The 14,764-nt window shown below is 40.8% G+C and overlaps 1 protein-coding gene across 1 annotated transcript in view; it reads right to left on the bottom strand.

Moving 5' to 3' along the window:
- Positions 1–244: 244 nt before the first annotated feature.
- Positions 245–14,764, bottom strand: part of TDRKH (tudor and KH domain containing) — a 51,766-nt gene continuing 37,246 nt past the window's right edge. The window contains exon 13 of the mRNA XM_068252446.1: positions 245–402. Coding sequence (XP_068108547.1) covers positions 353–402 — 50 coding nt within the window. The 3' untranslated portion in view covers positions 245–352. The remainder of the gene's footprint in view (positions 403–14,764) is intronic.

Genomic DNA, 14,764 nt, shown 5'->3' with positions numbered 1-14,764 from the left:
CATTGTTCCCTATAACAGAGTTTCCCCGCACGATTTGCCTGCGGGGAAACTGCGGATTCGGTGCGGAAACGGGCCCTGACAGAAGCTGCTCTGCTCCACATCAGCTCTGAGGTCCTGAAGTCCAGGTCATTCTACCCTTTTGCCAAGTTCACATAATCCTGGTATAACCCATCAACAACCAGCCCCATATCAGCCTTCACAACAATAATATATCGGGCTCCATAATCCGCACACCCAGCTGCTCTTATAACTTTAACAAGGTTTATTTGCAAAATAATAAATACAACTGTAAACAATGAGAACTGGAACGTGCAACTGCGCAAAACTCAACGTAGTGTTCTGGTGCTGAAGTTTAGTCATCGTCCACCACAATGACATCACTGGGAGAACTGACAGCGGCATCTGTAGAGAGAGAGAGAGAAGGGAAGAATGACATGGTGTTCCTGTACAACTAATGGGGAGTGCAGTGCGCAGCTGATGGGCACTTCCTGAGCTGAAACTGTAGCCGACTCCAGGAATCTCATTCCCTCTGAGACCAGTCTAACTGGATAATAGAACAAAATCAGCTGAGCTCTGCAGCTATACAACAGAACAGCAGCAGAACTTTTTTCTTGCTTTAAAAAAATCAGATGGAGGATTTCACTTTTTCTGACGTTACACATTCAGGCATAGCTCACTAATGTCCCTCTTTGGGAACCCAGTCCCTCTTGTCCCTCTTTCAGGACTGATGTACAGATCTATGTAAATATATGTATTTGTCTACTGAAAAATGTGTTTGATTGGCTCTAAACTTTATTTCAATCCTTTAACCACTTAAGTACCAGCGGTTTCTGTCCCCTTAACCTCCCTGGCGATGGCGCAGTCTCCCAATCAACACTCGGCTTCGCTATGGGGAGGATAGGAACTACGCATGATGTCATGTCTGATCGCCGTCATAGCGACGAGTGAAGCCAATTGGGAAGCTGCAGATCTCGCAGGATCACGGACAGGTGAATGTTGCCGCCGCCGCCGCCGATCCGGGGGGGCGGGGGTCAGACCGGTGCCGGGGGACTTGGGGGCCACAGTTAGCTAGCCTAGTGCTAGCTAACATAAAAAAAAAACCACTTACTTAAAAAAAAATCCCTCCCGCGGACGCAGCCACCGCAGCTGCGTACTGCCAGGGAGGTTAAAGTGAACTAGAGACGAAGCACCCTCATGTATTTTACCATATACATCAGTTGGAAGATTAGAGAAAACACCTACCCTGCTCTCTGTTTCATTCTTCACTGCTCAGCCGGCTTGTTATCAGTTCTGATGAAATCCCACACTGAGGATTCAGTCTGGCTTTGCTCAGGAATCATTATAGCTGAGTCATAGCAGAGCCACAAGGGGGCAGGCTTGGACTTGAAAAGACATCAGAGAAGACAGACTCGGCTAGAATGATTCCTGAGGAAAGCCAGACTGAATGCTCAGTCTGGGATTTTATCAGGGCTGATAACAAGCAGGCTGAGCAGTACAGGATGAAGCAGAAAGCAGGGTAGGTGTTTTCTCTAATGTTCCCACTGATGTATATGGTAAAATACATGAGGGTGCTTCGTCTCTGGTTCACTTTAAGTACCAGTGGTCTCTGACCCCTTAAAGACTAGAGACCTCTGGTACCAGAAACCACGGAATACCGACAAATCGGCGCACATACTCGCTTCAACTGCTGTCCACCACAGGCCACCCACTCTGCCGTCTCTATGACAACAAAGTCATGTGAGCGGGTCAGGAGCCACTGTCATCGTCTCCTGACCCTGCCTATCATGTAAGCCAATGGGAGTTGTTTACATTGATAGACAGGGTCAGGAGCCAATGAAATCAGCTCCTGACCTGCTCACTGGGCTCTGCCGTTAGAGACTGCTGAGCGAGTGAGCTGCAGCAGGGAGACAACGATGCAATTGGCGGGAGCAGTGAGAGCACCTGGAGGTGGTGAGTTGAAATCTACGCCCTGCTAGCCACAGCAGCATCAAAATGGGGTGTAAATTGACATATTTCCTATTTTCAAATGTTAATATGGAGGAAAATGAACCAGAATAGAATAGACCAGTGTGGTTTGAATTGTAAAGCAACAGATTTTTCTTATGAAATCTTTATGGCATGCATGACTAGGGGGGGTGTTAGGGGCATGAATAGGGGTGTGGCAGGTGAAGAGAAAGATCCGCACCACCTTCAGAAAAGCTTAGTCTGTTTTATTGGAAAAAAACATACAAATTTAAAAAGAACTTTAAGGCAGGACAGTCCACTGTTTCGGGCTCCTGCCCATCTTCATGCTGCCTAGTTCTGAAGTAACATACAAAAACACCAACATATATACAGAGAAACAACCAATCACTGAGTATATACTAATTAGAGGACCTGATGGGAAACAGCCTATTTACATATCTAGTCACACCTCCAACTCCCCCATTGGTGGATCTGAGCAAGATCCAAACATTCAAAAAATAACTGTCAATAATGGCTGAATAAAAAAATATCAAAATCAGGCATGCCTCTAAGATGTATTGGCAAGATATCAGCCAAAACGCCATGGTGGAATATGCTGAATAGCAGAAAAAAGAAAAAAGAAAAGAAAAAATCCAAAAAGTAACATTTTATCAAAGAAAACAAAACATCAAAATCCGCATGGAAATGACACATAAACGCATCAACACGACGCGACGCCATACGCGCATAGACGACGCAACAATGCACATCCTCCATCTAGACTACTGACGACCAAAAACACGCATCTACGCCGGACGCACATACACATGAGACAAGCGCTCAAAAAAATGACGCATAAACGTATAAAAAATTACGTATCAATAAAACAAACAATCGCCTAGAAAGTGCCACATGAACGCGTCCCAACCACACGCAATCTCCGCGACCAAAAACACGCGCAAAATCAACCAAACACCAAAAAATGCCGAAAAATGCCAAAAAAATGCCGAAAAAATGTCAAAAAAAGCCGAAAAAATGTCAAATAAATGCCAAAAAAATGCCAAGAAAATGCTGAAAAAATGCCAAAAAATGCCAAAAACATAAAAATGCCATATATGAAAAAATCATGCCATATATGAAAAAAATCAATTCAGCACTTTCCACCAATGGTATATCAGATGATTGGCAGTATAATAAAAAATATCCAATAAAAGAAAGCTAATAAGGCCTATAAATATCTATGAGTCTATCAGTATCACCAATCTAGTCTCAAATCATACTCTTTATTTAACCCACTATTCACAGTGTCAAGTTCTCTGATCCATTTAGATTCTAACTTCAACAATCTAGACAATCTATCACCCCCTTTATTATCCTGTTTAACCCCATCGATGACACAAACCCTAAGCTGACTAACATTGTGTCCAAAGGTAGTAAAATGCTCTGAAACGGCCTGATCCATATTCTTTTTGCGAATGGTAGATTTGTGCGAGGCCAAACGATCTTTCAATCTCTGTGTCGTTTGGCCAACATAGCACTTACCACATGGGCATTTAAGCATATAAACCACCCAACGAGAATCACAAGTGTACCTATCTCGTATGGCATATCGTTTACCACTCATAGGGTGAAAAAAGGTATCACCCTTAATGAGGCTATTACAAATATGACATTGTAAACAGGGAAAAATGCCACATTGCTTTGGTTGTTTATTAATACTGATATCAGAATGAACCAATTTACTCCTAAGGGAGGGTGCTCTTTTGTAACAGAACATAGGGGGGCGATTAAATTCCTTAATATAAGGTAATGAATCCCTAAGAATATTCCAATGTCGTTTAATACAACGTTCCACTTGACTACTGACTACACTATAAGTGGAAACAAATGCAACCCTATCTTGTTTGTCTTGTCTACCAGAGCCTCTCCTTCTCCTACCCCCACCTGGTCTATTATCAAGTTGGTTAAGAAGTAATTTGGTAGGGTATCCCCTTTGCTTAAAGCGTACCACCATTTCGGACAACCTCAAGTCTTGTTTGCCCTCCTGGCTGACAATTCTGTCAACCCGTTGGAACTGTCCACCAGGGATATTATGGATCATGTGCTGCGGGTGAAAACTCCTGAAATGTAAAATAGCATTCCTGTCGGTCTCTTTACGAAAAAGATCGGTCACCAAGTGTCCATCTTCCTTGATAACCATGGTGTCTAAATAAGAAATCATCAACTGATGATAATTGATGGTCAATTTAATGAAGGGACACTTCAAATGCAGGGAACTGACAAAATCAACTAGGGCCGAGTGTGGCCCCGCCCACAGACAAAAAACATCGTCTATGTAACGAAGCCAACATCTGGCATATTTCTGAAAAAAAGAATTGGTATAGACAAAGGCTTCTTCATAAAGACCCATAAAAAGGTTAGCATAGACAGGGGCCACACTTGACCCCATTGCTGTTCCCCTGCATTGAAGATAAAAAGACCCATCAAAAAGAAAATAATTTTCTCTCAAAATAATATTCAAGAGCGCCAGCAGGAAAGCCCTTTGAGAGTCGTCAAAATCAGACGATGTGAACAAATAATGCTCGACAGCCTCCACACCCCCATCGTGTGGGATGGAGGTGTAGAGGCTCTCAACATCCAGGGTCACCAACAACCAATGATCTTCAACATCAGTAAACTTACCGATCTCTTCCAAAAAGGCCCCAGTGTCTTTAATAAATGATGGCAGGCTACAAACAAATGGTTGGAGAATTCGATCAAGAAAAGAGGCTAAGGGAGAAAAAACAGAATTAGTAGCAGCAACAATAGGTCGTCCTGGGGGAAAAAGAGTATTCTTATGTATTTTTGGTAAAGTGTATAGCAATGGAGTGGATGGGCACCGATTGATAAGAAACTTAGATAAATCATCACCAATTAATCCACTATCATGGGCTTGTTTAACTAAAACATCAATTTTGCCCATGATGGAAACAATCGGATTACCATCCAACCTGCAATACACTTTAACATCAGATAATTGTTTCTCAATTTCCTGGATATAATAATCCCTATCAAGTATGACCACTGCTCCTCCCTTGTCCGCTGGGCGAATGATGATTTGTAAATTCTGTTCTAAAGATCTAATGGCATTCCTTTCATCTGAACTCAAATTATGATTCACAACTAGCTTTCCCGTTCTCACTATCTTCTCAACCTTACCAATATCCCCCATGACCCTTTTAGAAAATAAATCAATGGCCGGGTGACTATTTGGGGTAAATGCACTTTTGTTCCTAAGGCCCAAACCCTGTAATGTAAGACATTCATCTCGGGCAGGAGCAGTGAAGTGAAAAATACTCTCAGATCGGGGAGTCCCGAAAAAATTTTTTAGTTTCAGTGTTCTGAAAAAACGATTTAGTTCGACATCCAGTGAAAAAAAGTCCGGAAAACTAGTTGGGCAAAAAGAAAGTCCATATTCGAGAACCTTCTTCTCAGAATCTTTTAATGGATACTTAGAGATATTCACGACCAGTGAGGGTGTCAAGGTCGCTTCCTGAGTTGCATTGGACTCTTCTGTTTGATTGTATTTCCTCCTGTGTTTCTTACCACCTCGTCTGTTCTTACGTTTGTTGTTTCTGGAGAGTGGTCCCGGGAGGATAAAAAATCAGAAGATGATCCTCCAGATGTATCTACACCAGATTGATGCTGTGGTCTACGGTTCTTTCTAATGTTACCCGGTCTACCTCTCCCTCTAGGGGATGGTTGGAACGGTTTCTTGCCGGGAAGGGTCCGCCTCTGCCAGCTGTAAACATAGCCATTAGTATAGTCATTTCGGTCCCTTTTAAACTTAGATCTCTTAGAGTCCTCCAGACCAACAGCAAAAGACTTCATTTTGGTGTCTAAAGTCTCCAGATAAACCTGAAAGTCATCATCACTGAGGATATCTTTAAGCTCAGATTCCAACATACTCATTTTAATCTCCAGTTTAGGAAGTTCTCGGTGTATACGAGCTACCATATGGACCATCGAGTCAAAAGAGGCTTTATTCCATATTTTCGCCCACACATTGGTAAACTCCACATCATCTGAAAAAAGGAAAGGAGCCACATGTGATCTACTTGACCGTGGGATAACACCTGCTCGATGATATTCTGCCAGTGTCTTTGCATGCAGGTCCAATGTCACCCACGATTTCCTAGTCATCTCCAGGTCCTGTTTAATAAGTTTCGGATCCGTTTTATTGAGATAGGTTGAACCTCCTTCTGCTCGAGCCAGAATAGTGCTGATCTGCTCATAGGTATAGGAAAACACATTGTCCCTTTTCTCTAGGCCTTCTTCTGCCATGGTGCAAGCTCCTTGGTGTCAAAAATCAACAGTAATTTTGAATGTGGAGTCGCACTTGCTTGGCTTCCATCAATTCCAGATGGTCAGGTGTGCAGATCTAATAGTCCCGGACACCATGGGACTCAAACTGTGGCAAATGAAGAGAAAGATCCGCACCACCTTCAGAAAAGCTTAGTCTGTTTTATTGGAAAAAAACATACAAATTTAAAAAGAACTTTAAGGCAGGACAGTCCACTGTTTCGGGCTCCTGCCCATCTTCATGCTGCCTAGTTCTGAAGTAACATACAAAAACACCAACATATATACAGAGAAACAACCAATCACTGAGTATATACTAATTAGAGGACCTGATGGGAAACAGCCTATTTACATATCTAGTCACACCTCCAACTCCCCCATTGGTGGATCTGAGCAAGATCCAAACATTCAAAAAATAACTGTCAATAATGGCTGAATAAAAAAATATCAAAATCAGGCATGCCTCTAAGATGTATTGGCAAGATATCAGCCAAAACGCCATGGTGGAATATGCTGAATAGCAGAAAAAAGAAAAAAGAAAAGAAAAAATCCAAAAAGTAACATTTTATCAAAGAAAACAAAACATCAAAATCCGCATGGAAATGACACATAAACGCATCAACACGACGCGACGCCATACGCGCATAGACGACGCAACAATGCACATCCTCCATCTAGACTACTGACGACCAAAAACACGCATCTACGCCGGACGCACATACACATGAGACAAGCGCTCAAAAAAATGACGCATAAACGTATAAAAAATTACGTATCAATAAAACAAACAATCGCCTAGAAAGTGCCACATGAACGCGTCCCAACCACACGCAATCTCCGCGACCAAAAACACGCGCAAAATCAACCAAACACCAAAAAATGCCGAAAAATGCCAAAAAAATGCCGAAAAAATGTCAAAAAAAGCCGAAAAAATGTCAAATAAATGCCAAAAAAATGCCAAGAAAATGCTGAAAAAATGCCAAAAAATGCCAAAAACATAAAAATGCCATATATGAAAAAATCATGCCATATATGAAAAAAATCAATTCAGCACTTTCCACCAATGGTATATCAGATGATTGGCAGTATAATAAAAAATATCCAATAAAAGAAAGCTAATAAGGCCTATAAATATCTATGAGTCTATCAGTATCACCAATCTAGTCTCAAATCATACTCTTTATTTAACCCACTATTCACAGTGTCAAGTTCTCTGATCCATTTAGATTCTAACTTCAACAATCTAGACAATCTATCACCCCCTTTATTATCCTGTTTAACCCCATCGATGACACAAACCCTAAGCTGACTAACATTGTGTCCAAAGGTAGTAAAATGCTCTGAAACGGCCTGATCCATATTCTTTTTGCGAATGGTAGATTTGTGCGAGGCCAAACGATCTTTCAATCTCTGTGTCGTTTGGCCAACATAGCACTTACCACATGGGCATTTAAGCATATAAACCACCCAACGAGAATCACAAGTGTACCTATCTCGTATGGCATATCGTTTACCACTCATAGGGTGAAAAAAGGTATCACCCTTAATGAGGCTATTACAAATATGACATTGTAAACAGGGAAAAATGCCACATTGCTTTGGTTGTTTATTAATACTGATATCAGAATGAACCAATTTACTCCTAAGGGAGGGTGCTCTTTTGTAACAGAACATAGGGGGGCGATTAAATTCCTTAATATAAGGTAATGAATCCCTAAGAATATTCCAATGTCGTTTAATACAACGTTCCACTTGACTACTGACTACACTATAAGTGGAAACAAATGCAACCCTATCTTGTTTGTCTTGTCTACCAGAGCCTCTCCTTCTCCTACCCCCACCTGGTCTATTATCAAGTTGGTTAAGAAGTAATTTGGTAGGGTATCCCCTTTGCTTAAAGCGTACCACCATTTCGGACAACCTCAAGTCTTGTTTGCCCTCCTGGCTGACAATTCTGTCAACCCGTTGGAACTGTCCACCAGGGATATTATGGATCATGTGCTGCGGGTGAAAACTCCTGAAATGTAAAATAGCATTCCTGTCGGTCTCTTTACGAAAAAGATCGGTCACCAAGTGTCCATCTTCCTTGATAACCATGGTGTCTAAATAAGAAATCATCAACTGATGATAATTGATGGTCAATTTAATGAAGGGACACTTCAAATGCAGGGAACTGAAGTGTCCCTTCATTAAATTGACCATCAATTATCATCAGTTGATGATTTCTTATTTAGACACCATGGTTATCAAGGAAGATGGACACTTGGTGACCGATCTTTTTCGTAAAGAGACCGACAGGAATGCTATTTTACATTTCAGGAGTTTTCACCCGCAGCACATGATCCATAATATCCCTGGTGGACAGTTCCAACGGGTTGACAGAATTGTCAGCCAGGAGGGCAAACAAGACTTGAGGTTGTCCGAAATGGTGGTACGCTTTAAGCAAAGGGGATACCCTACCAAATTACTTCTTAACCAACTTGATAATAGACCAGGTGGGGGTAGGAGAAGGAGAGGCTCTGGTAGACAAGACAAACAAGATAGGGTTGCATTTGTTTCCACTTATAGTGTAGTCAGTAGTCAAGTGGAACGTTGTATTAAACGACATTGGAATATTCTTAGGGATTCATTACCTTATATTAAGGAATTTAATCGCCCCCCTATGTTCTGTTACAAAAGAGCACCCTCCCTTAGGAGTAAATTGGTTCATTCTGATATCAGTATTAATAAACAACCAAAGCAATGTGGCATTTTTCCCTGTTTACAATGTCATATTTGTAATAGCCTCATTAAGGGTGATACCTTTTTTCACCCTATGAGTGGTAAACGATATGCCATACGAGATAGGTACACTTGTGATTCTCGTTGGGTGGTTTATATGCTTAAATGCCCATGTGGTAAGTGCTATGTTGGCCAAACGACACAGAGATTGAAAGATCGTTTGGCCTCGCACAAATCTACCATTCGCAAAAAGAATATGGATCAGGCCGTTTCAGAGCATTTTACTACCTTTGGACACAATGTTAGTCAGCTTAGGGTTTGTGTCATCGATGGGGTTAAACAGGATAATAAAGGGGGTGATAGATTGTCTAGATTGTTGAAGTTAGAATCTAAATGGATCAGAGAACTTGACACTGTGAATAGTGGGTTAAATAAAGAGTATGATTTGAGACTAGATTGGTGATACTGATAGACTCATAGATATTTATAGGCCTTATTAGCTTTCTTTTATTGGATATTTTTTATTATACTGCCAATCATCTGATATACCATTGGTGGAAAGTGCTGAATTGATTTTTTTCATATATGGCATGATTTTTTCATATATGGCATTTTTATGTTTTTGGCATTTTTTGGCATTTTTTCAGCATTTTCTTGGCATTTTTTTGGCATTTATTTGACATTTTTTCGGCTTTTTTTGACATTTTTTCGGCATTTTTTTGGCATTTTTCGGCATTTTTTGGTGTTTGGTTGATTTTGCGCGTGTTTTTGGTCGCGGAGATTGCGTGTGGTTGGGACGCGTTCATGTGGCACTTTCTAGGCGATTGTTTGTTTTATTGATACGTAATTTTTTATACGTTTATGCGTCATTTTTTTGAGCGCTTGTCTCATGTGTATGTGCGTCCGGCGTAGATGCGTGTTTTTGGTCGTCAGTAGTCTAGATGGAGGATGTGCATTGTTGCGTCGTCTATGCGCGTATGGCGTCGCGTCGTGTTGATGCGTTTATGTGTCATTTCCATGCGGATTTTGATGTTTTGTTTTCTTTGATAAAATGTTACTTTTTGGATTTTTTCTTTTCTTTTTTCTTTTTTCTGCTATTCAGCATATTCCACCATGGCGTTTTGGCTGATATCTTGCCAATACATCTTAGAGGCATGCCTGATTTTGATATTTTTTTATTCAGCCATTATTGACAGTTATTTTTTGAATGTTTGGATCTTGCTCAGATCCACCAATGGGGGAGTTGGAGGTGTGACTAGATATGTAAATAGGCTGTTTCCCATCAGGTCCTCTAATTAGTATATACTCAGTGATTGGTTGTTTCTCTGTATATATGTTGGTGTTTTTGTATGTTACTTCAGAACTAGGCAGCATGAAGATGGGCAGGAGCCCGAAACAGTGGACTGTCCTGCCTTAAAGTTCTTTTTAAATTTGTATGTTTTTTTCCAATAAAACAGACTAAGCTTTTCTGAAGGTGGTGCGGATCTTTCTCTTCATTTGCCACAGTTTGAGTCCCATGGTGTCCGGGACTATTAGATCTGCACACCTGACCATCTGGAATTGATGGAAGCCAAGCAAGTGCGACTCCACATTCAAAATTACTGTTGATTTTTGACACCAAGGAGCTTGCACCATGGCAGAAGAAGGCCTAGAGAAAAGGGACAATGTGTTTTCCTATACCTATGAGCAGATCAGCACTATTCTGGCTCGAGCAGAAGGAGGTTCAACCTATCTCAATAAAACGGATCCGAAACTTATTAAACAGGACCTGGAGATGACTAGGAAATCGTGGGTGACATTGGACCTGCATGCAAAGACACTGGCAGAATATCATCGAGCAGGTGTTATCCCACGGTCAAGTAGATCACATGTGGCTCCTTTCCTTTTTTCAGATGATGTGGAGTTTACCAATGTGTGGGCGAAAATATGGAATAAAGCCTCTTTTGACTCGATGGTCCATATGGTAGCTCGTATACACCGAGAACTTCCTAAACTGGAGATTAAAATGAGTATGTTGGAATCTGAGCTTAAAGATATCCTCAGTGATGATGACTTTCAGGTTTATCTGGAGACTTTAGACACCAAAATGAAGTCTTTTGCTGTTGGTCTGGAGGACTCTAAGAGATCTAAGTTTAAAAGGGACCGAAATGACTATACTAATGGCTATGTTTACAGCTGGCAGAGGCGGACCCTTCCCGGCAAGAAACCGTTCCAACCATCCCCTAGAGGGAGAGGTAGACCGGGTAACATTAGAAAGAACCGTAGACCACAGCATCAATCTGGTGTAGATACATCTGGAGGATCATCTTCTGATTTTTTATCCTCCCGGGACCACTCTCCAGAAACAACAAACGTAAGAACAGACGAGGTGGTAAGAAACACAGGAGGAAATACAATCAAACAGAAGAGTCCAATGCAACTCAGGAAGCGACCTTGACACCCTCACTGGTCGTGAATATCTCTAAGTATCCATTAAAAGATTCTGAGAAGAAGGTTCTCGAATATGGACTTTCTTTTTGCCCAACTAGTTTTCCGGACTTTTTTTCACTGGATGTCGAACTAAATCGTTTTTTCAGAACACTGAAACTAAAAAATTTTTTCGGGACTCCCCGATCTGAGAGTATTTTTCACTTCACTGCTCCTGCCCGAGATGAATGTCTTACATTACAGGGTTTGGGCCTTAGGAACAAAAGTGCATTTACCCCAAATAGTCACCCGGCCATTGATTTATTTTCTAAAAGGGTCATGGGGGATATTGGTAAGGTTGAGAAGATAGTGAGAACGGGAAAGCTAGTTGTGAATCATAATTTGAGTTCAGATGAAAGGAATGCCATTAGATCTTTAGAACAGAATTTACAAATCATCATTCGCCCAGCGGACAAGGGAGGAGCAGTGGTCATACTTGATAGGGATTATTATATCCAGGAAATTGAGAAACAATTATCTGATGTTAAAGTGTATTGCAGGTTGGATGGTAATCCGATTGTTTCCATCATGGGCAAAATTGATGTTTTAGTTAAACAAGCCCATGATAGTGGATTAATTGGTGATGATTTATCTAAGTTTCTTATCAATCGGTGCCCATCCACTCCATTGCTATACACTTTACCAAAAATACATAAGAATACTCTTTTTCCCCCAGGACGACCTATTGTTGCTGCTACTAATTCTGTTTTTTCTCCCTTAGCCTCTTTTCTTGATCGAATTCTCCAACCATTTGTTTGTAGCCTGCCATCATTTATTAAAGACACTGGGGCCTTTTTGGAAGAGATCGGTAAGTTTACTGATGTTGAAGATCATTGGTTGTTGGTGACCCTGGATGTTGAGAGCCTCTACACCTCCATCCCACACGATGGGGGTGTGGAGGCTGTCGAGCATTATTTGTTCACATCGTCTGATTTTGACGACTCTCAAAGGGCTTTCCTGCTGGCGCTCTTGAATATTATTTTGAGAGAAAATTATTTTCTTTTTGATGGGTCTTTTTATCTTCAATGCAGGGGAACAGCAATGGGGTCAAGTGTGGCCCCTGTCTATGCTAACCTTTTTATGGGTCTTTATGAAGAAGCCTTTGTCTATACCAATTCTTTTTTTCAGAAATATGCCAGATGTTGGCTTCGTTACATAGACGATGTTTTTTGTCTGTGGGCGGGGCCACACTCGGCCCTAGTTGATTTTGTCAGTTCCCTGCATTTGAAGTGTCCCTTCATTAAATTGACCATCAATTATCATCAGTTGATGATTTCTTATTTAGACACCATGGTTATCAAGGAAGATGGACACTTGGTGACCGATCTTTTTCGTAAAGAGACCGACAGGAATGCTATTTTACATTTCAGGAGTTTTCACCCGCAGCACATGATCCATAATATCCCTGGTGGACAGTTCCAACGGGTTGACAGAATTGTCAGCCAGGAGGGCAAACAAGACTTGAGGTTGTCCGAAATGGTGGTACGCTTTAAGCAAAGGGGATACCCTACCAAATTACTTCTTAACCAACTTGATAATAGACCAGGTGGGGGTAGGAGAAGGAGAGGCTCTGGTAGACAAGACAAACAAGATAGGGTTGCATTTGTTTCCACTTATAGTGTAGTCAGTAGTCAAGTGGAACGTTGTATTAAACGACATTGGAATATTCTTAGGGATTCATTACCTTATATTAAGGAATTTAATCGCCCCCCTATGTTCTGTTACAAAAGAGCACCCTCCCTTAGGAGTAAATTGGTTCATTCTGATATCAGTATTAATAAACAACCAAAGCAATGTGGCATTTTTCCCTGTTTACAATGTCATATTTGTAATAGCCTCATTAAGGGTGATACCTTTTTTCACCCTATGAGTGGTAAACGATATGCCATACGAGATAGGTACACTTGTGATTCTCGTTGGGTGGTTTATATGCTTAAATGCCCATGTGGTAAGTGCTATGTTGGCCAAACGACACAGAGATTGAAAGATCGTTTGGCCTCGCACAAATCTACCATTCGCAAAAAGAATATGGATCAGGCCGTTTCAGAGCATTTTACTACCTTTGGACACAATGTTAGTCAGCTTAGGGTTTGTGTCATCGATGGGGTTAAACAGGATAATAAAGGGGGTGATAGATTGTCTAGATTGTTGAAGTTAGAATCTAAATGGATCAGAGAACTTGACACTGTGAATAGTGGGTTAAATAAAGAGTATGATTTGAGACTAGATTGGTGATACTGATAGACTCATAGATATTTATAGGCCTTATTAGCTTTCTTTTATTGGATATTTTTTATTATACTGCCAATCATCTGATATACCATTGGTGGAAAGTGCTGAATTGATTTTTTTCATATATGGCATGATTTTTTCATATATGGCATTTTTATGTTTTTGGCATTTTTTGGCATTTTTTCAGCATTTTCTTGGCATTTTTTTGGCATTTATTTGACATTTTTTCGGCTTTTTTTGACATTTTTTCGGCATTTTTTTGGCATTTTTCGGCATTTTTTGGTGTTTGGTTGATTTTGCGCGTGTTTTTGGTCGCGGAGATTGCGTGTGGTTGGGACGCGTTCATGTGGCACTTTCTAGGCGATTGTTTGTTTTATTGATACGTAATTTTTTATACGTTTATGCGTCATTTTTTTGAGCGCTTGTCTCATGTGTATGTGCGTCCGGCGTAGATGCGTGTTTTTGGTCGTCAGTAGTCTAGATGGAGGATGTGCATTGTTGCGTCGTCTATGCGCGTATGGCGTCGCGTCGTGTTGATGCGTTTATGTGTCATTTCCATGCGGATTTTGATGTTTTGTTTTCTTTGATAAAATGTTACTTTTTGGATTTTTTCTTTTCTTTTTTCTTTTTTCTGCTATTCAGCATATTCCACCATGGCGTTTTGGCTGATATCTTGCCAATACATCTTAGAGGCATGCCTGATTTTGATATTTTTTTATTCAGCCATTATTGACAGTTATTTTTTGAATGTTTGGATCTTGCTCAGATCCACCAATGGGGGAGTTGGAGGTGTGACTAGATATGTAAATAGGCTGTTTCCCATCAGGTCCTCTAATTAGTATATACTCAGTGATTGGTTGTTTCTCTGTATATATGTTGGTGTTTTTGTATGTTACTTCAGAACTAGGCAGCATGAAGATGGGCAGGAGCCCGAAACAGTGGACTGTCCTGCCTTAAAGTTCTTTTTAAATTTGTATGTTTTTTTCCAATAAAACAGACTAAGCTTTTCTGAAGGTGGTGCGGATCTTTCTCTTCATTTGCCACAGTTTGAGTCCCATGG

Source organism: Hyperolius riggenbachi, chromosome 9 (assembly GCF_040937935.1).
Source record: "Hyperolius riggenbachi isolate aHypRig1 chromosome 9, aHypRig1.pri, whole genome shotgun sequence".
Lineage (NCBI taxonomy): Eukaryota > Metazoa > Chordata > Amphibia > Anura > Hyperoliidae > Hyperolius > Hyperolius riggenbachi.
This window is presented reverse-complemented; position numbering and strand designations above follow the sequence as displayed.